At 53.2% G+C, this 22070-nt stretch overlaps 8 protein-coding genes across 8 annotated transcripts; 3 read left to right on the plus strand and 5 right to left on the minus strand.

Annotated features, from left to right (window-relative positions):
• Positions 1-605: 605 nt before the first annotated feature.
• CPAR01_14630 (uncharacterized protein) lies at positions 606-1312 on the minus strand (the record flags this gene model as incomplete). The annotated part of the gene is made up of 3 exons (XM_060498880.1): positions 606-830; positions 1017-1159; positions 1231-1312. The coding sequence occupies 3 exons, from the start codon at positions 1310-1312 to the stop codon at positions 606-608; spliced, it is 450 nt and encodes a 149-aa protein (XP_060342343.1).
• A 211-nt stretch (positions 1313-1523) lies between these two features.
• Positions 1524-2006, plus strand: CPAR01_14631 (uncharacterized protein; the record flags this gene model as incomplete). The annotated part of the gene is made up of 1 exon (XM_060498881.1): positions 1524-2006. The coding sequence occupies one exon, from the start codon at positions 1524-1526 to the stop codon at positions 2004-2006; it is 483 nt and encodes a 160-aa protein (XP_060342344.1).
• A 1799-nt stretch (positions 2007-3805) lies between these two features.
• On the minus strand, positions 3806-3995 carry CPAR01_14632 (uncharacterized protein; the record flags this gene model as incomplete). Its single annotated transcript, XM_060498882.1, has 2 exons — positions 3806-3852; positions 3905-3995. 2 exons carry the CDS (start codon positions 3993-3995, stop codon positions 3806-3808), a joined length of 138 nt encoding a protein of 45 aa, XP_060342345.1.
• A 4420-nt stretch (positions 3996-8415) lies between these two features.
• Positions 8416-8757, minus strand: CPAR01_14633 (uncharacterized protein; the record flags this gene model as incomplete). The annotated part of the gene is made up of 1 exon (XM_060498883.1): positions 8416-8757. One exon carries the CDS (start codon positions 8755-8757, stop codon positions 8416-8418), a length of 342 nt encoding a protein of 113 aa, XP_060342346.1.
• Positions 8758-8987: 230 nt separating this feature from the next.
• On the minus strand, positions 8988-11151 carry CPAR01_14634 (dual specificity phosphatase; the record flags this gene model as incomplete). Its single annotated transcript, XM_060498884.1, has 3 exons — positions 8988-10501; positions 10558-10875; positions 11097-11151. 3 exons carry the CDS (start codon positions 11149-11151, stop codon positions 8988-8990), a joined length of 1887 nt encoding a protein of 628 aa, XP_060342347.1.
• Positions 11152-12235: 1084 nt separating this feature from the next.
• CPAR01_14635 (uncharacterized protein) lies at positions 12236-13499 on the plus strand (the record flags this gene model as incomplete). Its single annotated transcript, XM_060498885.1, has 3 exons — positions 12236-12462; positions 12954-13091; positions 13205-13499. 3 exons carry the CDS (start codon positions 12236-12238, stop codon positions 13497-13499), a joined length of 660 nt encoding a protein of 219 aa, XP_060342348.1.
• Positions 13500-14038: 539 nt separating this feature from the next.
• On the minus strand, positions 14039-16147 carry CPAR01_14636 (helix-loop-helix DNA-binding domain-containing protein; the record flags this gene model as incomplete). The annotated part of the gene is made up of 2 exons (XM_060498886.1): positions 14039-15529; positions 15584-16147. The coding sequence occupies 2 exons, from the start codon at positions 16145-16147 to the stop codon at positions 14039-14041; spliced, it is 2055 nt and encodes a 684-aa protein (XP_060342349.1).
• A 3742-nt stretch (positions 16148-19889) lies between these two features.
• CPAR01_14637 (developmental regulator VelB) lies at positions 19890-21398 on the plus strand (the record flags this gene model as incomplete). The annotated part of the gene is made up of 6 exons (XM_060498887.1): positions 19890-20143; positions 20203-20257; positions 20314-20393; positions 20454-20746; positions 20805-21072; positions 21131-21398. The coding sequence occupies 6 exons, from the start codon at positions 19890-19892 to the stop codon at positions 21396-21398; spliced, it is 1218 nt and encodes a 405-aa protein (XP_060342350.1).
• Between the last annotated feature and the right edge of the window lie 672 nt (positions 21399-22070).

Raw genomic sequence — 22070 nt, forward strand, 5'->3', positions numbered from 1 at the left:
GCGGCTCTGACTGGTCCTGACTCTGCCATCTGCTCACAAGTTCGGATGAGTTGTTTTTCAATGCACCAGGATACGCTGTTCCTGCATATAGCTAGCAGGGGTTCAGGAGGCGATCTGCCAGGGCTCTGCAGGCACGAACCAGTGGGAGCTGCAGGCTGAGAAGACCAAGGAAATCTAGAGCAAGGTCCCGTCAGCGAAGCCGTGAAGCGCAAGCTTGCGCCGTGCAGTGCCGGCCCACCGCCATGTCTGTGTAGCCAATCACCCGGGCCACCACCGACGACGGGATCCTGCGTCCTGCGGACCCAATTTTGGACACGATCCCTTCCATGGGACTTGGTGCCGTTGCCCGGACTGACCAGCCGCTTCTGGTTCGTTGACCCAAGGCCTGGCCCTGGGACATCGGACAACACCCACAGGCCTCATCTCACGTCTCTCTGCGCTCCTCTGGCCTTCCCGGGGCTCTACGGATACGGATGCACTGCTTGGGTGCTATCAATGGGACACCTGAGATAGAGGGACACGCGAGAAGAGCCGGACCCTGTCGTGTTTGTCCGCTATAGCCTACCTTTCAGCACTCAAGGATCAGCCTGTCGTGTCTCCGAGTCTCATCTCCTCGGCTCCTCAGAAAGCTCAGCTTCTCCTCTCCACTTCGTACTGTGGTACGGATAGTACTCTCTCACAACTCTGACAGTTGGATCAGCACTACAGCAGAAAGCAGCGTCGCATTCCCCCAAGGGCAAGGCAGGGAAGGCCCCCATGGTCATTTCGCCCCTGGGGTTGTTCGGCTTGCAGCCTTGCTTGCTTTGGTAGCGGTTATGAGCATAATAACACTTGAAAAAAAGCAAAAGCAAAGCCGAGCAAAGCGCACAGAGCGACGAGTCTGGCCCCCATGTCCTCGTTCGCGCGCCCACTAGTCACCCACACACCCTTCTCTTTGGCCGCGTCGACGACCAACGGGGGACAACGGGGGGAGGGATGGGGGCCATCGGGACGGGACCCTACAGGCACAGGCATACCAGAGACAGGAAACGCCGTGTCGCCCAACGCTCGCAAAATTTCCGCCAGCCCACACGCCCAGCGGCGCTTGTGCTGGTTGCCCACACAGTTCTGCTGGAGACGGGGCGCCGGGGGCGGTAGGAGGAGTCAGGACTCAAAGGACCTGTGTCGTGGTTGTTCGGCCGAGTCGTGAAAAGGAGAAATACCTCGCCTGCCCCCTCCCACACGCCTTACACTCTCGCTTCTGTTTCCTCACCGTTGCTCTCCTTACCGCTGCGTTCAGTGCCCACACTCTCTTGCAACTGCTCTTCGTCATCGTGCCTTTTTTGCTGCACATTACTCTCATTCAGATTTATCAATATCGACAAGACAGTACCGTCATTCCCTTGACATTGCATTCATTAAAGGCACAAGCTTTGCACGCTCACGCACAACTCAACCCGGTGGAAACTCGTCAGCTTTGGTCATACATTGACTTATATCGATTCTCAAAGCCTACATAACTTATCCAACCAACATCAATCAAAATGCGTTTCACCAGCATCTTTGCTCTCCTGGCCGCCTCGGTCGCCGTTGCTCAATCCGCGGATGAGAGCACCACGACCATGACCGCCACCACCACCAAGACGGTTACCATCACCAAGTGCAACCCGACCAACACTGCGTGCCCCTTGTACACGCCGACTTCGACTGTTGCGCCTACCATCAACTCGACGACCTCCACGCCCGTTTCCACCTCCACCTCGTCGTCTTCCTCTTCTTCGTCGTCGTCCTCGTCGTCGTCCCACTTCTACCCGGCTGCCAACTCCACCAGCTTTGCTGGCCCGACCGCCTCGGCTCCTTGGACCAAGTCTACCGTCCTTCCCATCAAGACGTCTGCCGACTCTTCCGCCCCCACCTCTGCGGGCAGCGCTGTTCCTTCCGCACCTGCAAGCGCCGGCTCTGGCCTTTTCGTTCAGAGCGGTCTGATGGCCGCCGTTGTCGGTCTCGCTGCTCTCGCGCTGAACTAGACGGCTTATCTGGTCGTCAAAGAGCAACTCAGAATTCGCAACTCTCAGTCACTTCACATTAATTCGATTCACGACTGATCTCACTATTATTCTCAGGGGATAGGCTGATTGGAGACCTTTTATTTTATCAACGATTCTGCGTGTTTTGGAAAGCGGATTGGAGCCTCGGCTACCGGGTGGCCTTACACTTCTAGCCATAGACTTATTGTTTGGGTGTCGGGTGAGTTGGAGGAGTTTATACCTACTGGGACATGATTGCAGACATACCCGACAGACGGTGCACATACTCATACTCTATTTTCTGAATGAGACGAACCTGAGATGACCTCACATTTTGCCCCTCATTGGCTCTGGAATGCAGTGACTTTAAGGAAACGACGCACGATCGGGCCGTTTCGATGTGAGATGTTTGCAAAGACACTTCCCTGATTCACCATGTGTGTATTTTATTTGAGCACGACAACTGCAGGGTCTCAACATACTCTACTTATAACCCACCTCGCAGTTCAATTCATCTACCAAGGCATAGGCAGGCAACCATCAGCTCAAAGTGAACGTTGTCCGGGTAGCCGGTGACCTTTTTCTTTCCTTTGCAAGCAGAGAGCAAGTGGCTCATTTTCCTGCGCCTGCATGGGGTATACTTGAAAGAATGAGTCCCGAATGCTCTAGACCTTGGGAAGATTTGACTTGCAACAGAAGGAAGCATCTGAAATGAGTGGCTAAGACAGTACCATTGTCTAAGCCTCCGAGATGAAGCAAAGTCAGGCACTGCCGGCCGTTGGTTCTCTCTAATTGTAGGGTGGGCCAACGGCAAGCCTCAGACGCCAGTCTTGGTACTCCGTCAGTACTTACCTTACCTTACCTTAGGGTATGTATCCGTAAGTAGGTAGATTAGACCATTTCAACGGTACGGCAAGGCGTGGTAGGCTCGTCACGCTGATTCGCCCACATGGTTGCCTTACTAAAGGAACGGGCCGCTTTCTAGGTCGTCTGTGGTCTGCCCATCAACAAAGACATCCGACGACTCCTCATCATCTTTGTCGGAATTTCTACTGTTTCCAACTCTTCTGTTTTCTTTCAAACTACTAGTACCTTGTACTGCATGAATTTCCTCACTTCCATGTTGATCTCCGGTGGTACACGGATGATTGCTATCCTCTTTCCTCATTGTACTACATGGCAGACATCAAGCTCGACGGCGTCTTCCCCTCCTTCGGTTCCCGACAGTTGTGTGCCAATCGAGTATCAACAGCGGCACCATCCCGGCGGCATGCATCCCTGCAGAGATCACTTCGATTTCCATCGTGCAGAATAGGTCAATAGACTTCTCTCGTTGGTGACGAGTAGTCCAATCGATGAAAGGCATGGAGCACAGCAATACATGTAAGCCAATATATTAATGTATGCGGTGTAATGGTAGTGCAGAGCTCGAGATTCCCTCTCCCTCCTTTTTCAGCTACTCGCACCGCGCCGAATGCGAGACACAAAACCCACCCTCCAAAGCCAAAGAACTCCCCAAACCTATCCAGTCGACTCCTATTACGGCAGATCACGCTCGTGGCCGTATTTTATGCACGCAATAGCCGCAGCTAGCTACCGACATCCGGAAATATGTCGCATCATCGTTGCGCCAAATCAACTCGAAACCAAATCCTCCTGCTTCGATAGCAAGCCAGTCGAAGTTCCAGCTCTATACGCCACACACGCGACTCGAACGTGGCGTACCCGTTGCCCTTATATTGCGTCTCGAATTGAGCACGGAGCGTAAAATAGCCATTGTCCAGGCCCCCGAGTCCGGTCTAGCTTCTCCTCTGGTCTTCAACCCGAGCAATTGCCTTGCTCGCAGCTATCGCATAGGGTTTTGTTCCACGGTACTATGTTATTGCAACCACAGATACCCGACTTGTTGTGGGCGCAGACCTTGTCAGCCATGGCGTTTGCTTGCGGCTTGTTATGGGACCGGGCAGGCCTCGTTGGCGTATCAATCATGATTCGGTACACGGTTTGAGTTTGCTGGGTCTTTCTTTCTCTTCGCAAAACCTTGCCTGAAGTCGAGACGGTCTTGTGTGGCGCTGTTCAGCCGTTCGGATAGTGTTTGACGGCTCGGCCCGTCGAGAAATGCTGTGACGGAGAAACTGGGGCTGCCAAGTTTCAATGACAGGAGTGTGCAATGCGACGAATGACGAGGAACAGACGGTGGGTTCTGGATTGCAATGCGACACGGGTGTCTCTTGAGGCTGAGCAGTTCCGGTTGCCAAAGAGCTATCTGCTGCCGACTAAGTTTTTCTCTCCTGTTGATCGTCGGCTCCATCGTCCTGGAGGAACAGGATGCATTCGCTTATATATGTTTTGCATATGGCGGCACCACACACACTCTTTCCGCACACACGCACTTCGTCTCCCTCTTGGTCTCTGGCGCGCGCACACGCACACACACACAAGTTCACTTACATCTGACAATCGACCCGCGTCTACATGCGGGCGACGAGACGCACAGGAGCCGTGCAGGGTGGCACTGAACATACATCACTTGTGGCCAACGTCTGGTTAGCTCCCACGCACTTGGGTCGCGGCATTTCACCAGTTCACCAGCACCATAGAAGTGTGCCACTCTGCTGGGTTGACAAGATTGCGCATCGTGCCGGACTTTGCAATGGTAATGCGCATCATTGCAGGATCCTTGGTATGGATCGTGTATGTTTGCTGCGAACTTCCTGGTCGCGAGGCCCTCCCCGACAGGAGACTTGCGACAAAACGACCCTGTCAGCCAGGATGAGGCGAAGCCTAGGTTGGCGCAACGACCAGCAGCCTACGGCTTCAGGACCGAGACCTGATACCGCAGCTTCACTTTCTAGAGAGAGATTTTCTCGGGATTTTCTTTGTCTTCCCGCCAGAGCCGCACTGTCAACACTCTTAACCGCCTCAAGACTTGACTATTACTGTTCACTCTCGAAAGAGCCTTTACCCTCACGCCTCAAGCCAATCACCTGATGATATTCATCTCAACACACGAGATCAAAGAATGGGCTGTTCTGGCGCAATGCCGCTGCGAAAATTTTCCAAAGGAGGTGCATTAGTGGATCGTGGGAGGACGGAGTACTTGACCGAAAGCCCATTAACATTCCCACTCTATTGCGCAGCGTGGCTGCGTGGTGGAAACCCTTGCCCATGGTCCGATGTGATATGGCCGGGGCCTGGGGCAATGAACAGACTTCTTGCAGTTTCCCGATACAAGTTCGTTTGTATTGAACATGGCCCGGGCCAGCCAGATGAACATTGACTTCTGCTCGACTTGGTCTCCTTTCTCAAGCGCAGTCTTGTTCACACATAGGCTCTTTTCTCAATTTCTCGACAATGCCCACCACCATCTTGTTCGGCAGCGCAACGCGACAGCGGAGAAAGTAAGTCAGCCCTGATACTGATACGGATATCAAAGGACCAAGACAGTGTTCTGTGTTTCGTACTCCTTCCTAGACTAGCCAGTCTACAGTGATTGACAGCGTCAGGGAGATGGATATGTTCTCCTTCATCATCAAAACGGCAACTCACAGCTGGACGAGCCTGACGAGAGTACGAGGTTCTAACCAGGTGAGTAAAGCCTGACAGTACGGATAGCGGAACTTCTTCACTAGAATACTTCACCACGAGATGGGGTGGAGGGAAGGATGGGATGTTGTGCAGATAGGCCCCCTTCTGCGAGTGCGACGGGCTTCGCCATGGAACACACGGCTATGTCAGGCACGCTACCCGTACACTAGACGTTCGCGCGGCAGCAAAACGGTAACGCCCCCGGAATTCTGGGGGTAAAGTAGAGCATATCCACCCTGTTACCCCTTCAGGCTTCCGGGTCTCCAGAGTGTGAAAAGGCTGCTAACCCTCTTAAGGCTTTCCGACGTTGTGTTGAGGAAAAAGCAGGGGGTGTTGTAAGGTATAAGTAAGCTGTCACTTTTCACCTTTTCTTCTTCTTGAGGAGCACCGAAGCCACCACCACCCCCAGTATGAATTTCAGTGTGTGTGGAATGTGAATGGAACGTTGTTCTCGTGGTAGAAGAGAGGATAGATTTGCCGATTGCAACCACAGCTAGCTTTCCTGCTGTTGGGTTTTGGTACTGCATGAGCGACTTATCTACAGAGTATTCGTATACGATATGGGCATTAGGAGGAGTGTTGGGAAGAACCCCCATAAGCACACATGGCTTTTTGCCGAATCCCAGCAAGCGAAAGTACAACGGTTGTCTCACGTCAAAGCGTTTTTTCTTTTACTTATGGTTCCACAGACTGCCACGCAGCAGCGCAGCAGTCGCAGTCGCATGCTGCGCCAGACCCCCACTTTGAGAACCATGTCGCTGGGATCTTTGAGGAAACAGAGCTCTCGAGTCTCGACTTTGAGTGCTGGTGGCGGGCCGCGGACCAGGTCTGAAATGAATCGAGTGACAGACCAAGAGGGAATACGGATATGATTGCGGCACAGCGCCAGTACGGAAGGATTTTGGGCATTTCGTTATTCGGCTCTTTCCCCCTATTTCTCTTCTCCCCCATCTGCCCCTGCTTCGGCGGGGTTCCTGTTTGATTCTGTAGCGGGGACGTAGGATTCGTCGTTGTTGTGCTGCAGAACATCGGCGGACGATGGGTGGTGTCGGTTAAACGTTGTATGCGGATACATTAGTCCTCGATTTGCAACTTGCAGGTTATTCGCACCTGTGCGGGACGGACTGTAGGTGAATTAGTTCCCTTCTGTCTCGACTTGAACAGCGGGCTCCGAGCTGAAGTGGTATGGTAAGCCATTCGTCCTCCATATTTGCCTCGTGCTCTTGGGTTCGTCGTAGCTTGAAAGTCTGGGGGCATATGAACTCGAAGTCTAAAATGGAAACACGATGATTTTAACGTTCTCCGCTCGTCATGTGCAAGGAAGCGAAAGTGGGCATCTTTCATCTTGAAATATTGTGTTTCTGCCGTGTATGTCTATTCAGAAGGAATGCTTTGCTTACGGTACGCCGGTCAACGACCTCCTTGCGTACGGGAAGAAGAGAGATCTGGGGACAACATTTCTCCTACACTTGGGGTCCAGATTAGATGTGATACGATGTAGTAAGATGAGATGTGATATGATCACCTTGTGATGAAGAACAAGAGAGAAATGACAGAATGGTGGAGAGAGATGCTTTTTCCATCGTGCTTCATTATTTCCGTCACCATCTATTCCGTCACCTTCAGGTGCAAATCTATACTTATTGCTTTTTGAAATACATTGTCCAAGAGGGATAGTGAAAGAATCTTCAAACGTCGAGGTTGAAATGATAGTTGCAACAGATTCCCTTATAAATCTACTGAAATTTGAGAAAGAGGCATTGTAATTACGAGACTTTAGTACAACTAGGATGACATACTGCTCATATGATCATACACGACCAGACCAGACGACCGACGAACTGATAAACGATGTAATAAGATCAAGAGTAGTCAGTGTTCCTTCTCGAGCTTGACTTTCTGTTGAGCGCGAGGAGGCCATTATTCAATGAGCCGAAGCGAAGGTACGAGTCTTGATGAATAGTTCTCAACAACCTGTAAAGTACCCAACTCATCAAAGGTCACATTACGAGCAAGATAGATGGACGGAAGGGCGGATGAGATCACCAATAAGTTCCGACGTCGTATTGCTGTCGTGGTTGCTGTCGTTGTTAGTACAGGTAGGTCAGTTGTTCCCATTGCCCTCGTTCTCCTTCTCGCCATCTTCTATCCTGCGTATACATACTTGCTCAGTACGCCCAGCACTCGCTGAAGGGATTTGTCGGACAGATCATTTCGGCGCCATCGTGTTGGACGCAACGGGTGCCTTGTGCCTGCTCTGGAGGATTGCCTCCGATGAGGCCCTCAGGTCGCCCGCCACGTTTTGCCCAGGGTCTTCTGTCCAAGTCACGTACATTGCTTCCAGCTTCATTCAGTCGCCACCTCCTCTTCGAGATGATTGCCATGGAAATACGCCCCGAGGAACGGCTGATGCCGCAAACCAGGCGAGGATCAATGATATGTACTTACCTTCATAAAAAGAAATATGAAATGGAAAAAAACTATCCGTTTGGCATTAGAGATAGAGAAAACAGAAAATCGTGGTACGAATGTTGACACCACCGGTTGCCCATCAATTCACTGTGAGGCAGAGGACCTGTGTAGAGAAAAGACCACCAGAGACGTTATGTAGTAGTACAAACTTCGGAAGCTTGTATTCAGACAATCCAAGCGTCACACTCAACTTGTATAAGAACCTCGAAGTGGCCTAGAAGTCTCTGGTCTAGTCCAATGGCCCAAAGGACATCTCACCACATCACAGTGCAGTTCCAAGCCAGACGAAAAGTGTTTGTACTTTTGTATTGATGCGGAAAATTAGCTCGGGGCAAGAAAACCTCCTCCATCACGTGTGCTTGTATCTATGTTCTGACAGAAACATTTCTCCCCAGGAAAACAAGCCAATGCCTACTGCCAGTTGCCTTGTTTTCTTCACTCTTCCCACTTGCCCCGAGCGTACGAACAGAAAGACCAAAACAATGTCTGGGATCGAAAAACCCGCAGTGAGGAATACAATTACAATACATTCGAGAACCCCAAAATGCCGCCCCGTAAACGCCTTAGAAGCCAAAAGCAAGGTTTGAACCGGCCGATTGCCGAGCCAGGTATAATATGCATCGAATGCTTGGGGAAGGGGAAGAGAGAAATGCGCCCCGAGGGACCCGTTCATCTTCATCGTTGTCATCATCGCCGTGTCGTGGACATCATGCCGGTCAAAGCCGGCTTCCACCCGTAAACACCATCCTAGTTTGCCGCAATCTCCAAGGTTACCAGAACCCAACGCCAATTCATGCAGAACAACATGGACCGGTCGTGATCATCATCATCATAAGTGGTTAGTAAGTGGTCGGCCCGAGTCACGTGGCCCGGAGTAGAAACTCAAGAACGAGGGCCAGGCTGGATGCCTCTGCGTGTCACCTAGGCACCAGAGACTTTGCGGGCCGTCGACGCCGCCGTGGCTGACGTTGCCGAGGTACCCACGCTGCCAACACGGCCGCTCGTCTTTCGAACTCCATCCTTGGACCTCGGCGACTCGCCCGATCGCTTACTGCCACGAACCTTGGTGAGAATGCCGGACGCGCTGCTGACTCTATCCACTTGCTTGACGCGTGATGTTCCGAGGTTCTCGACGTCATTGCTGGCATCGTTGTCGATGTACGTCTGGTACACAGCGGCAGCTGAGTGACTAACCGAGCGCTTCTCACTGCGACCAGGTGACGCGGACGGTTTCCGTTGCGAGCGCATGCGGAGGTGAATTTCTTCATCCGACTCAGCGCTATGAGAATGCTTGTGGACTGTGATGGTCTCGGCGTCTTGGTGGATGCCCGTTTCTTCCTCGACTGTTGCGGTGTATGAAGTTGACCTTTGGTATGGGTGGTGGCGGTCTGCCCTGTTGGTCTTCCTCGGCTGACCAGGAGTCGGCGCTGGGAGGTAGTCTTCCTGAACCCCAATGTTATTGCGGTCGTGGTCGACTTCGCTCAAAGGCGTTCGGTTGGAGGTGCTTCGGTGCGGGGGCGTGGATGCCTGACCGGCACGAATCGACGTCTTCTGCATGGCGCGGATCGGGGTGCTGGGGACAGCGGCATTGGCGGCCATTTCTTTGCGGAGCTTGCGCTCGATGCGCTCCTCGATCCACCACTCACGGAAGATACCCTGGTTGATGTGAAGCCAGTGCTGCTGGGGACCGACGACCATACCGGGGCGCATGAAGCGCATAAAGGCAATGATCTCGTTGGCCGTGAAGCCGTGGCGGTAGATGAGGTATGCACCAATGAGGCAGCCTGTTCTTCCGAGACCGGCCTTGCAGTGGACAGCGATGCCCTTCTTCTTGACGGTGATGGTCTCGTGTGCCAGTCTGATGAACTTGCGGACAGTGGTGAGAGGCGGGCAGGTGCCGTCGTCGAAGATCATATCGAGGTGAGAGATGCCCATTGACTCGAAGAAGGAGGGGGAGTACAGAGGCGAGTTGAGGCGAACAACGAGGCCAATGTTTCTCTCGGTGAAATGCTTCAGAACGTTCTTAAAGGGCTGGGGAAGCGTCTTGTTGGCATCCAACTGGCCGAGTGACTTGGGAAGCGCATCAAATTCCTCAGTGCCTTCGAGGACTTTGGCAACGGGTGTGTGTTGCGGCGAGGCAAAGGCCAGGAAGTGTGGCGTGATCCAGTTGAAGTCTCCGTGCTCCACTCTCTCAAACTTCTCATACTCGTCGAGGTCGAAGTTGTCGAGGGCGCAGCAGCCCTCCTCCTTGGCCTTCCAGACGCCGTAGACAACATCTTGGACGGTGATGCCGTAGTCGGCCTGAGAGTATCCAGCGTCGCGGAAGGGCATCAAAGGTGGGTCGACTTGAGCGATGGGGGCCAGGGCTAGATGCGGGGGCCAGTTCTGAATAAGGACCATGTAGCAGGCGAGCATGCAAGCAGCGTTGGCGCGACCTTGTAAATTGTTAGCTGGGGGTTCCCATGACAACTATCTAATGCTGCGGACTCACTTCTGGGGTCGGCTCTACTCCAGAAGACAATTGGGCGATCCTTATTCTCCTTGGCACCGAGGACGTCATGGAACTGCAGGGCGAAGCGGTACAGGTGACCAATGTGAAGCGGGCCAAAGTCGTGGTGGAAAGCATTGTACAGGAGGGTATCGTCGACGGTGAAGTAGTACGGTGTTTGACGGGCGGCGGTCTGGACGGGTGTCGGGCCTTCGGCCGCTCTCTGTGATCGCTTTCTAGGTGAAGACTGGGCAGCTTCGCCGTAGGGGAAGATGGTCTCGGCCGTGGGCGGGTGGATGTAGGCGGCCAGGTACAGGCGGTCTGGAAGCCAAGTCAGAATTGAGATTGGTAAGAAGGCGCAATAGAGGTAGGGATGAAGCTGGGGTAAGGCATAGTTGAAGCTGTCGCATGTTGCGCTTACGTCGGCTTGCGGCGAGCGAGGCGACCGAGACGGCGCAGGATAATGATGCGACATGTTTGCGATGTTGAGGGCGGGCAAAATGCACGATTTGGGAGTTGAAAGAGCACGCGCGATAACTCACCTGGGATGTACTCAATGACCTGGCCCATGTTGGCACTCTTGGATGAAGGCGCCATTGGGAATCGTGAGTCTCTGTTTCCTCTCTGAAGCTATTGTCCGGTTGAGATTGGGATGAGGCAGTTGCTCTCGGCGCCGGAATCCAAGATGCAACTTGGAGGAGGCTGGAGGCTGGAGGGGGTCGAAACGATCAAGGCAGGCGCCGAGATTATCCAGAGGCGAGGCTACTCCTTTGTATGCGAAGTAATGCGCGCGCAAGGGATTTCGGGAAGGCGGTCCCTGGGAAAAGTGTCGTGCAGCAAATGGGTGCGGGATTGTGAGCTGGGTTGAGGCAGGAATGTTGAAATGGCTGGTCTGAAACAATAACAACAACAAGCAGCTACTGTACACCTTTTTGGTTTTGATGTTTTTTTTTTCCTGGTCTGACCCAAAAAGCTGCGACGCCCTTGCGGAGAATAGAGAAGGAAGCGCAAGAGAAAACAGCAACCCGACTCAAGGGAGATGTGATGCTTCAAGGGCGGACAAGACAATTGTCGGAGTCTATTGGGAGGATGAGGTAAAAGGAAGGTATTGCGAAAGCGCAAAGGAGACCGAGTGACGGTGTTTTTGTATGGTTTGCTGTGTGTTTTGCTCCAAGCGGTCAATATGGGGCCGGCCCAAAACAGCAAGGGTCGGTTGTTGTTCCCTTAGCCTTCTGTGCAGTGTGGCGCCCCCCAGGTGGCCCCCCTGCACCACGGCGACCGCTGTGCTGTGGTGTGTTCTGGCCCTGCTCATCCAGTCTTGTGCTGGCTGCCGGGCTGCCAGGTTCGTTGTCACGACAACCTGCCAGGGGGAGCACTGGCCAGGTGCGCCTCCTGACGGATGGATCGAACCGTCCCATTGGCTCATAACGCCTGAGGCAAACGCACCCGCCTCAGATCCCGCTTGGCTTTCCACCTGGACTAAGATATCTACCACCTCACCACCTTACCGTGGGTAAACAGGTACCAAGTATCTTCCCTTTACCATGGAAACTAAGCCCTTTGCAGCATCTGACGGCTGTTGACCACCGCTTGCGCAGCTAATGCCCAAAAGAAATGCCCCCTTGCTCTCTCTCCAGGTTCTATCGGTTTGTTCCAACAATAACAAACCAGCCAGGCACAGATGGGCAACCGTCTCCGCATGAACTCGTTTAAGCCTTCCCAGGTTGCTTATCGGGCGGCATTGCATCAGACAACATGTGAGCCGCCAGGGCAACCCCACGTTGCGCATCTCGTCCCTCTGTGGACTCTTGAACTGTGGACTCTACCTTACCTTACCGTCTACGGATACGGGATAGGTATGGAACAACACGCACTTATCCATCCCGATGGAACCAATAGAACATGTGTGTAAGTCAAAGAGGTCACCAAGTCACCTTGGGGACGGCCCGAGAGCCCTTGTGCGTGTGCGTTGGCTACATTGCTTGATTCTGTCGTGTGTCACATTCGACCCTAGACTGAGATGCCGCCATGGAAACAAGCCCGTGGAATGGCGGGGCACTGTGCTCCTTACTACGTAGTCACACTATCCTTACTTTTCTCGGTCCCTCCAAGGTTTGTGCTCACCTCATGTTTCCGTCCCGCTGTCCCGCTCATTGTTTGGTTTCTTCAAGGTACGCAAGCAGTACGTACAGTACGTTACTTTGGTGTTTGCCGGCCGGACAGGAATTTTCTTGCGCCGCCAATGACGACTTTGCCTTCTCTTTCTGCTTCCTGTCAAGTTCCTTTTCAGAAAGATCTCCATCCCTCCCCCACAGAGCCGCCGTGACAGCGCAACAGCGACGGGGCTTGCCCATTCCTGTCCCACCAAGGCACCTCATCACCCTACTTACCTAAGATAGTCTACCTGACTATCTCTATCTCGATTTCACCCCTCCCCCTCCCTCCACATCCCACCTCCAAGCGCAGAACTCCCAGCGCCGAGAATCCCCAACCATGGCCGTCCACAACACCATTGACCAAGAGTTCCCCTGCTCATTGTGAGTTGTCGCCGCCATACCCAAATCCCGCATGGACCCCCCCATTTCTTCTCGTATTTGTACCATACCCACCTCATAGAGATACAAAAAACTGAGACATGCGAAACGATTAGAACAATCAACGTCCCCTTCCCGACCCCGCGCCTAGCCACCGTTGCGCACAAAGCCCTCGCCGTCGACCAAGAACTGTCTCCCCTCGTCCGTCGCACCTTCTCCATCGATTCCGACTCACCGAGTGACGCCGGCGCCGACGCTGCTTCCGTCCTGCGCGTACACTACAAGGCCACCACAAACCGCATGCTTCGCGTGGCCGTCAATGGCCTCATGGAGAGCCTGAACCTCGTTGTCGAGGTCATGGAGGAGCTGGATGTTGATGTTTTGGAACACAACCGGGTCTCTTCGCAATAAGGGGCTCGGAAAAGAAAGAGAAGGAGCAGTGAAGAAGGGGAGGGGAGAAAAGAAAATGCCTCTCGTGGATTGCTACTCGAAATATGGGAAACTAAAAGGAGAAAAAAATATACAGCTGATCGCTGGAAATCCAAGACAAGAGAGCGGGAACGAAGTCGCACGCGATGGGAAGAGAAGACGGGAAACGATGCATCATGACTTCATTTTCTACATTTTTGTGATACCCTAGAATACACAGCCATATGATATGTGACATGATCACAAGGTGCCGGTGCTCTCTCTGTAGAGCTCTAGTCTAAATTTGCTTCCAGATTCTCCTGAGCCTAATACCTTAGCTTCAGGCAGGCTTGTGCCGGCGATGACCCCTAATGCGGCCAAGTACAGCAAACGTGGCAGGAGGATATGTATCCTAACGGTTATACGACTCCAGATATCCCTCTATGGCCCCCCTTAATTACTTCATATATCATGCCCTCCCGGTCTCTTGACCAATATATTGTCTCTGTAGCTCTCAAGGCCATCATTACAGACGCGCTCGTCTAGCTCTCCACCGCCTCCTTCTGCTCCAAGGACTTTTCCTTGAGCTCCAACTTCTTCTCCGCCTCCTCGGCTCGCTTGTTGGCATCGGCGACTTCCTGCTTGAGCTGTTTAATGTATTCAATGGCCAGCTCAACGGTGCTGGCTTTACTGTTCGGCGCCCCTCCAGCCTTGGCCTCCTTTTCTCTCTCTTTCCTCTCTTCGCTTTCGCTCTTGGATTCCTTTGGCGGCTGCGGCAGCAGCGTCGCAATCTCTTGCAACGCCGAGTTGATTCGGTTCCGGCGGCCCTGTTCCGCAATCTTGTGAGAAGTACGCTTCGATGTGAGGTTGGTCGACAGTTCGCTGGGATACGTCACACCGGGCACGGTATTGCCCTCGAGGATGTTCTGATAGTTGGACTTTGACATTAACAGACGAGATGCGGTGTCTTCGGCGGACATGCCACCGGGGGTTCCAGGTAGGAGCGGCTTGATGCTAGGAGATATCCTCGGCCGCAACGCAGGCGAAACGTGTACCGAGCTCACGCTTCCCCTCTTGCTCTGGCTTCCCCTGGCCAACAGCTTTGGCGTTTTCCGCGCCGATGGACCTGAAGATCCAGGAGCAAGGTTCGGGCTCGCGCTGGCTGACGCAGCAGCGGTGGGTTTGGCGAATACAGGGGAAGGGAGCGGCTGGAAGGACGAGCCCGCAGCCGTGCCAGGGTCCAGAGGCGACTGAGTCGGCGTTGATGTGTCCAGTCTAGGGGGTTTCGTTTTTGATGAAGAAAAGTTCACGGATTCGGGCAACTCGAACGATTCAATATGGTCTGATGGGCCTAGATCGAGAGGATTTGATGAGGCAGAGTTGTTTGCGCTGGAAGCAGGCAGCTTCATGAGAGAGGCCGGTGTGGCGGGAGACGGCTTCCCTTGAACGTGAGCCGGGATCGCGGGATGAGGCTGAGGTTGAGGTTGAGGTTGAATAAAGGGTGATTTGCTCGATTGTTTCTGTTGCGGAAGAGGCGGCGGGGGCATATCTGACAGGTTCTCCGGCGATACTGACGCATTTTCAGACTCCTCGCTGCTCATCGGGGCTGGCAGAGCTGTCGAAGGAAGCATCTGATCCAACCCATCCTCGTTCACCTCCCGCATTTCCGAGAGAGCCTGTGATACCATCTTCGGCGTGGGTGTTGCCCTTTTGCGCTGTGGTTTTGAAATCGGCGACTGTCGCACACTAGATTTGGCCTTGGCTCTCGAGGCGTTGGTCTTGCGGGCCTTCTTTGATAAATCTACCACAGGCTGTTGCGTGGTTGTGGTTTCAACATCCATCTCGGCTGGTGAATTATGGTTTGAGAGGGACGATCGACGGTCGTAAAGCAGTCCCTGGTCGCTTTGTGCGTGTAATGCCGGCGAGGTGAGAGGGCTGAAGTACGCGCCTGGAATTGTAAATCCGCCAGCTTCCATCTGGAAATGAGGATCCAACGGTGTTACAGCTGGCGAGACCAAGGGAGTGAAAGCCATCTGTTACGTTCAGCTATAGAGGTTCGTTGCACTGCGAGGGGGATCAACTCTTACATCCTGCTGCTCCTTCATCCTTTGATACCTGCTGCCAAACATGGGCGTCTGGCTTTGGTCGTTTGAGTAGAACTGGTTGCTGGCGGGCGGCATTTCGAGACTCTGAGGTGTAGGGGGAACAGCGTGTGTCTGGCTAGCGTAGTATGCGACTTGCTGTTCTTGTATCTGGCGATGTTGCTGTTGCATCCTTTGCTGCTGTAGGTACTGTATCTGGGCGTCGATTTCGGTAATGGCATCGGTTGACGTCGACGGGGGAATCATTTGAGTCTGTATAGCAGGGTGCGCGGCGGCCGTTGTCATGTTGATAAGCTGCGCTTGCATAGCAGAGGTGGTAGCTCCCATGAGCATGGACGTGTCGGTTCCTCCCATCTGAGTATCGATCTGCTCGCGACCAGGCTGATGCATAATGCCGGTCCCGTTGCCAGTCTGATAGTCGTTGAAGTCGAAGGGCATCGCATCGCTGAGGTTGCCCATCCCTCCCAAGTCCAAGAATTGCTGAAACTCCTCATCGTGGTTCGGTGCCAAGGCCGGGTCCTGGGGGTTCCAAGAGGCGGCGTCCATCATGGCTACACTGAAGGTTGCGACACCGGCTCGGAGAATTTTGAATCCCGAACTGCAAATGGCGCTGTCGTGGGAACACCGTCGAATCTTGTGCGCCTTCCCTTTTGCAATATCCGATTCGTAAGATCCTGATCAATGAACTCGATTGGCGCGGTCGTAGGCCGATAGCGACAGTCGTTGAAGTGTGTTGGGGTGAAATAGGTGAGAGAGGCTCAGTAGGTTGCGCATAAGGCAGTGTATGGAACGTAAAGGCACGGCTTGTCGTGGGGTTCTGTTCGAGGTGCGTGGGGAATACGGGATGAAAATGTGCCGGGCGCAAAGTGTAAAGCGCAGTGCCTCGCGCCGAATGAATTCGGTAGGAGACTTCGCTCTCTCGATGCCAAGAAGAAGTCGGGTTATGAATAACCTGTGACGGAGTGATGGACGAGGTTGAAAGATGGTGTTGGAAACAGGAAAACCTGTCTCTCTTGGTGGAGAGAGAGAGGCTGGAGAAGACAAACAGACGGAGCTGAGGGACTGAGAGGCAGTGGCACCGGCAGCGGCAGCGAGCAGGTGATAATGGTGGGAATGGTGGGGGGAGACACACCTACTGCGTACATAGGGCACTAGAGAAGGAGGTGGGACGGGGGTGCATTCAGATGGATGGATTGCCATTGGCAGCCGGTGAGTGGTTGACGAGCCCGTGGACACATTTTTTCTCGCGTACCGTGGACTTGCGGACCCAAGCTTTGCCTCGATAATCGACTGCTTCCTTGCCCAGGACATGGATGACAAGTGAACTGGCCCGTGCCCGGCGCTTTCATGCTTCCAAGGACTCCCCAGTACAGGGATTGTATTATGTGGTTATTGTTGAGCTATCCGTAACTGCACTAGGTTTCTGTAAATTGGTCGAACCGACCGACACGCGGTTAAATTGGGAAGCAGAAAAAAAAAAAAAAATACACAGTATGATATCCGTTACTCCCGTACTCAGGGATCCTACCCGAACAATCTTACCGACGGCAACATGTCATGTTGGCGGGTGTATCACCACCAGCGACACCCGCTAGCACCTTCAGATCTCGGATCGTCAGCAGGTTGGATGAGGTCACAGGACAATCCTGAGCGATCGCCGCGCCTATGAATACCCATCATAGCCGCAAGATAAGGTATGTTTGCGCTGAAGCCGCAGTCGAAGATTATTCGCTGCGAAACAGTTGCCCAACACGGTTTCAAGTCCGATCACTTACCTACTGTTCGGGAATATCCACCCTCGCTTCAAGCACTGTCCAAACCCTCGGGCGATGCTCAGTGTGAACTGTGAAGTGAGCAAGCATTTCCCTGCGTCTAGTTAGACCATTCCATATCTCCGGAGACAACACCACGAGGATACTTAACTCAGGCTACTATACAGTTCAGGACTATGTATCTACTCCGTACGCATCTTGGCCAAGTTCTACTTGCCTGCCACTATCCCAGGGGTCTTTTGTCTGTGCTCAATCTGACCCTGTCCAACCTTCTCCATGAGACAAGAAACCTCCTCTTTTCTTTCAAGTTTCAACTGACAACAGTGGAGGTATTACACTATTTCCAGATGGCCCCTCTCGGACTCGGAATGATTGTCGGGGAAACCACAACGTGCAATGGCTGGTATTTTCTCCCCAACCATGGCACTCACCCAGCCATCGTCCCACGACTTCCCAGTCACGGCGCTGGAGAGTTCAATAATGAGGACGGGACGAGGGGAGAAATTTTCTCACCCGATGTCTTTTTACGGATTGGCGCTCCGATCACACCGAGGCCTTGAGCAAGCAAGATTGACTTAAAGTGGATCCGGACCCTCATCGGCAACGGCGCCGGCGCCGCGCCACGCAAGTTCGTCGGAATCGAGCTCGAGCTTTAACCGCTCCAAGCCCAAGACTCTCGCTGTTGCTTCCGTACTAAGGAAACCTTGGGATGCGAGATGCCAGGTGAGGTATGGTAAGCTTCACAACCGCCCAGAAGAGTCAAGAGACATCCCGCAGCCAAGCCCATCACGGCAGACGTCAAAACTGACAGCCCAGGCAGAGGGGCTCTCTCTAGCCAGCAGGCGGAGCCATGTTCCACACTACGAGTCCGTGACTCGTGAGCTTGTCTACATACTCGGGTCCCATCTCGGATCTCCGACTTCGATCCTGACAGGCGTCGTAGGCCCATAGTGCGGTTATTTAATATCCAGCCCGGAATCGGTGCTGCACTGCCTGCAAGTCATGAGCGATTACGGGACCAGAAACGGGGTCAGACGAACAATGCAACCTGTCGCCTTTGGTTTAATTTGGATGACCGGTAGTTGGGTACTACTGATTGACATTGGGCCCAGGTTGCAGTCGTATTGGTCTCCCAAAGTCCAGGGTCCATTGAGACTCATGAAGAAGAGCATCGTCATCAAGGGATGTCCTTGTTGCTGCTTTAGGTTCTCACACGAGCTGCTCACGTTACCGAGTGACGGCTCGAGTTGCCCCCTCTCTGCGTTTGCCTGCCCCTCTACGAATGCCTAGATAAGTTCCCAAAGTCACGTTGTAAGGAAAGTGTGGTAGGAAACGGCGGTTGTTCTATCTATCCGAACGATCTCGCCAATGACCCTCTCGCAGTTAGGTGTCAATATACACCTACCTTAACCTCTGCCTTGAGCTGTGTTAGTCAAAGACATAATCTCCAGTGGAAGTCGTTAGGTAACGGAGGTTCTAGAACACCACCGTTAATGTGCGTCGTCGTGGGGGTTGAAGGGCGGGGGCCGAGGGTGCAGATTTCCGAGTGCAACCATGATTAGATCAGCTACTAGTGGGTAGCAGCGCCACATATCTGCTTGGCTACGCTTTCTGCACCGCCATATTGTGGCTAGAGAGGATCAGATGGCCCAAGCTTAGGTTTGGTGGCTGGATATCACGTGAAAGTCCTCCTGACTCTCCATGTCGCGAGAGTGTCGCATAGGTACCGTACTTGGTGGAAACTTGGCTCGAACCACTGTCATTGCTGAATCATCCTTGCCCTCCGTGCCAGAAACGGCCAGAGACGTCCGGTACGAGTAAGGAAGACCTCTCGGAAGCATTCATGCGGGAAACCAGGTCGCACAAAAGATTTCGAGGGATTTGTTACGACTCTTGAATATCAGATGTAGTAAATGAGAGCAAACTGATGGCAGGAAGGAAATAGAGAAGCATCATTCGGAATTTATTCAAGGAGATCTTCGTCGGTGTAACAATATCTAAAGAAGCCAAGGATTGTTCAAAACTCGATACCTAACTTGGACGAACAGCTACGCAGCAGGTACGATGTACGAAAAGGCAGCTTGCTTGCAGGCTACTGCCCGCCGCTGCCCGCCGACCCACTACTTACTTGAGCGGGCTTACAGCTGAATGGTCGACGGGAAGCAAGCATTCGAGTGGGTGCTCGCTCGGTCTCACCCAAACGGCAAACCAAAACACTCCTTTCCCCTCAGCTCCCGCCCCCTCCCCCTCCACTTCACCTTGTCGCTCCCGTTCTCCAATTGTTCGGCCGCTTGCTTACCTTAGCTCTGTCCCGTCACGTCTCTGCACTCTTGGAGCTACCTTGCAGTACCTTATTACTACGGCACAAGCTCAACCATCTAAACCCGAAACCCAAAAACACCATACACCTGTATACCCGCCCGGGCCCAGGTATATAATCCGATCTCCCAAGATCCTGTCACAATCCATCACCGACACCTGCCATCCCACGGTTAATTGATTCCTCAAATACCCCAACCATGAATTACGGTCATCAGCATCCCAATGGCGGCTACCACCCCATGCCTCCTGGACATCCCGCGAACCAGATGCCCCAGCTTCCTCCCATGGGGTATCCAGCACCAGCGCCTTTGCCATCTAACATGCCGCCCAATATGCCGCCCAACGGAATGCCTATGCAACATCAACATCACCAACCGCCTCCGCCCCCTCCGGCTCAGGCACCCGTGCCAGCCTCTATCTCAAAAACGGATGATTTGGGCAGGAAATACGAGTACGTCGCGCGCTTCTTGCAAAGCACCGAAACACTTGAACTAACAATGCGATTGCCAGGCTCGTCGTTGTGCAGCAGCCTCAGCGAGCGCGAATGTGCGGGTTTGGTGACAAGGTATGCTCACGTTTGCCGTTTCTAAGACTCGCGACTCCCACTAACAATTACCCTAGGATCGCCGGCCGATTACCCCTCCTCCGTGTATCAAAGTAGTCGTGCGAGATGCGAAGACTGGCCAAGAAATAAACCCAAAGTACGTGCGGCGCAACGAACCACAGCATCTTTGATTTGCTGTACTAACCTCGGCGGACAGCGATATCGATTCGGCACATTACATTATTCAGGTTGACTTGTGGTCAGAAGATGGCACCCAGGAGGTGAACCTCGTTCGTCACTCTTCCAACACAGCATCGATATCGACCACACAGCCTTACTCGTACACGGCGCTGCGCGAGGACCCCATGAACCCGCCGCCAGCGCAGCCTTACCAAGATATGCAACCTTATGGATCAGCACCCATGGGATACGGCCAACAACCGCCACCGCCGCAGCCCCAACAGCACATGATGCCAAGCTACGGCATGGCAGCTGGATCCAACTATCCTCGTTAGTCTTCCGACCATGTGATTGCTCTGTTCTTCTAACGTACTGACTCGTGGTGCAGAATACCAGTCAACCAATTCTCGGTTTGCGCCGGCAACCCAGTACTATCCACAACATGCCAATCCAGGCCCCGTGCCCTCGCAGGCGGATATGGCGTACGGCCACCGCCAGTCGCTATCCATGGCAGCAAGCCAACCCCAAGGAATGTTTACAAGAAACATCATTGGAAGCGTCAGTTCTAGTGCCTTCCGCCTCAACGACGTAGACGATCAAGTCGGTGTTTGGTTCATCATGCAGGACCTGAGTGTGAGAACCGAAGGCCACTTCAGGTGGGTTTCTTTATGCGATCCGATATATCAGCAGCATGACTAACTAGTTCCTCTCAAGATTGCGCTTCTCGTTTGTCAACATCGCGAAGCCCCCGGGCGCGACCAATCCAAACGGATCCATGGTGAACCAGCACAAAGCCCCGATTCTCGCTGCAACTTTCAGCGACGCTTTCCAGGTGTACTCGGCCAAAAAATTCCCCGGTGTCTGCGAGAGTACTCCCCTCAGCAAATGTTTCGCAACACAGGGCATCAAGATCCCCATCAGGAAGGAGGGTGCCGCAGACGGGAAGAAGGGCGGTGACGATGACGACGAAGCCTACCAGTAGCGCATAGAGGCGAACGATCCGGCGCACCCCGTACGTGTGTTTTGTCCCATGAAGAAATCAAAGGGGCATGGAGTTTAGGAGGTGTAATATCACAGCATAAGGATACAGTACGCAGAAAATGGCGTATTGGACGGTCACGTCACTGTGGTATGAAGTGTGATTATTTTCCCGGCCAGTGGGAGTTTTTGCAAGCAAAGCTTGCAACTTGTATTAATGCTCAATTGGATCATGTGCCTTTCTTTGGCGCCAGCATGGAAAATTTCAGAAAAATCCAAAAGTTCAAAAAAAAAAAAAAAAAAAAAAAAAAAAAAGTTCAATAATCCGAGATGGGATTTGTAATGTGTCTGCCGCCTGAGATCTCGTGCCGAGGAAGTTGGAATAAACCCTCAGTATTCATATGAGAGCACCACCAAAAAAACGTCCTACCTACCTTTCCTGTAAGGCAGACAGGCCCCCCTGCAGGATACAGGATCAGGATTCGAGTGGGAAGTCCGGTCCGTCACGCCCAGCGGCCCAGATCTCCCTCCGCCCACATTCCGACTCGGCCGGGTAACGTTCACTAGCTTCCGCGTCCTTTTTTTCCTTGGGTGGGGTCGGGTCGTCCCAAGAGAGAACGCATACCTATCAGCTTTGGAGGGCGCGGAAAAGGGGGGGGGGGGGGAAGGAGGAAAG

The sequence above is a fragment of the Colletotrichum paranaense genome (assembly GCF_030867605.1).
Source record: "Colletotrichum paranaense strain IMI 384185 chromosome Unknown Scaffold_16.1, whole genome shotgun sequence".
In the NCBI taxonomy this organism is placed as follows: domain Eukaryota; kingdom Fungi; phylum Ascomycota; class Sordariomycetes; order Glomerellales; family Glomerellaceae; genus Colletotrichum; species Colletotrichum paranaense.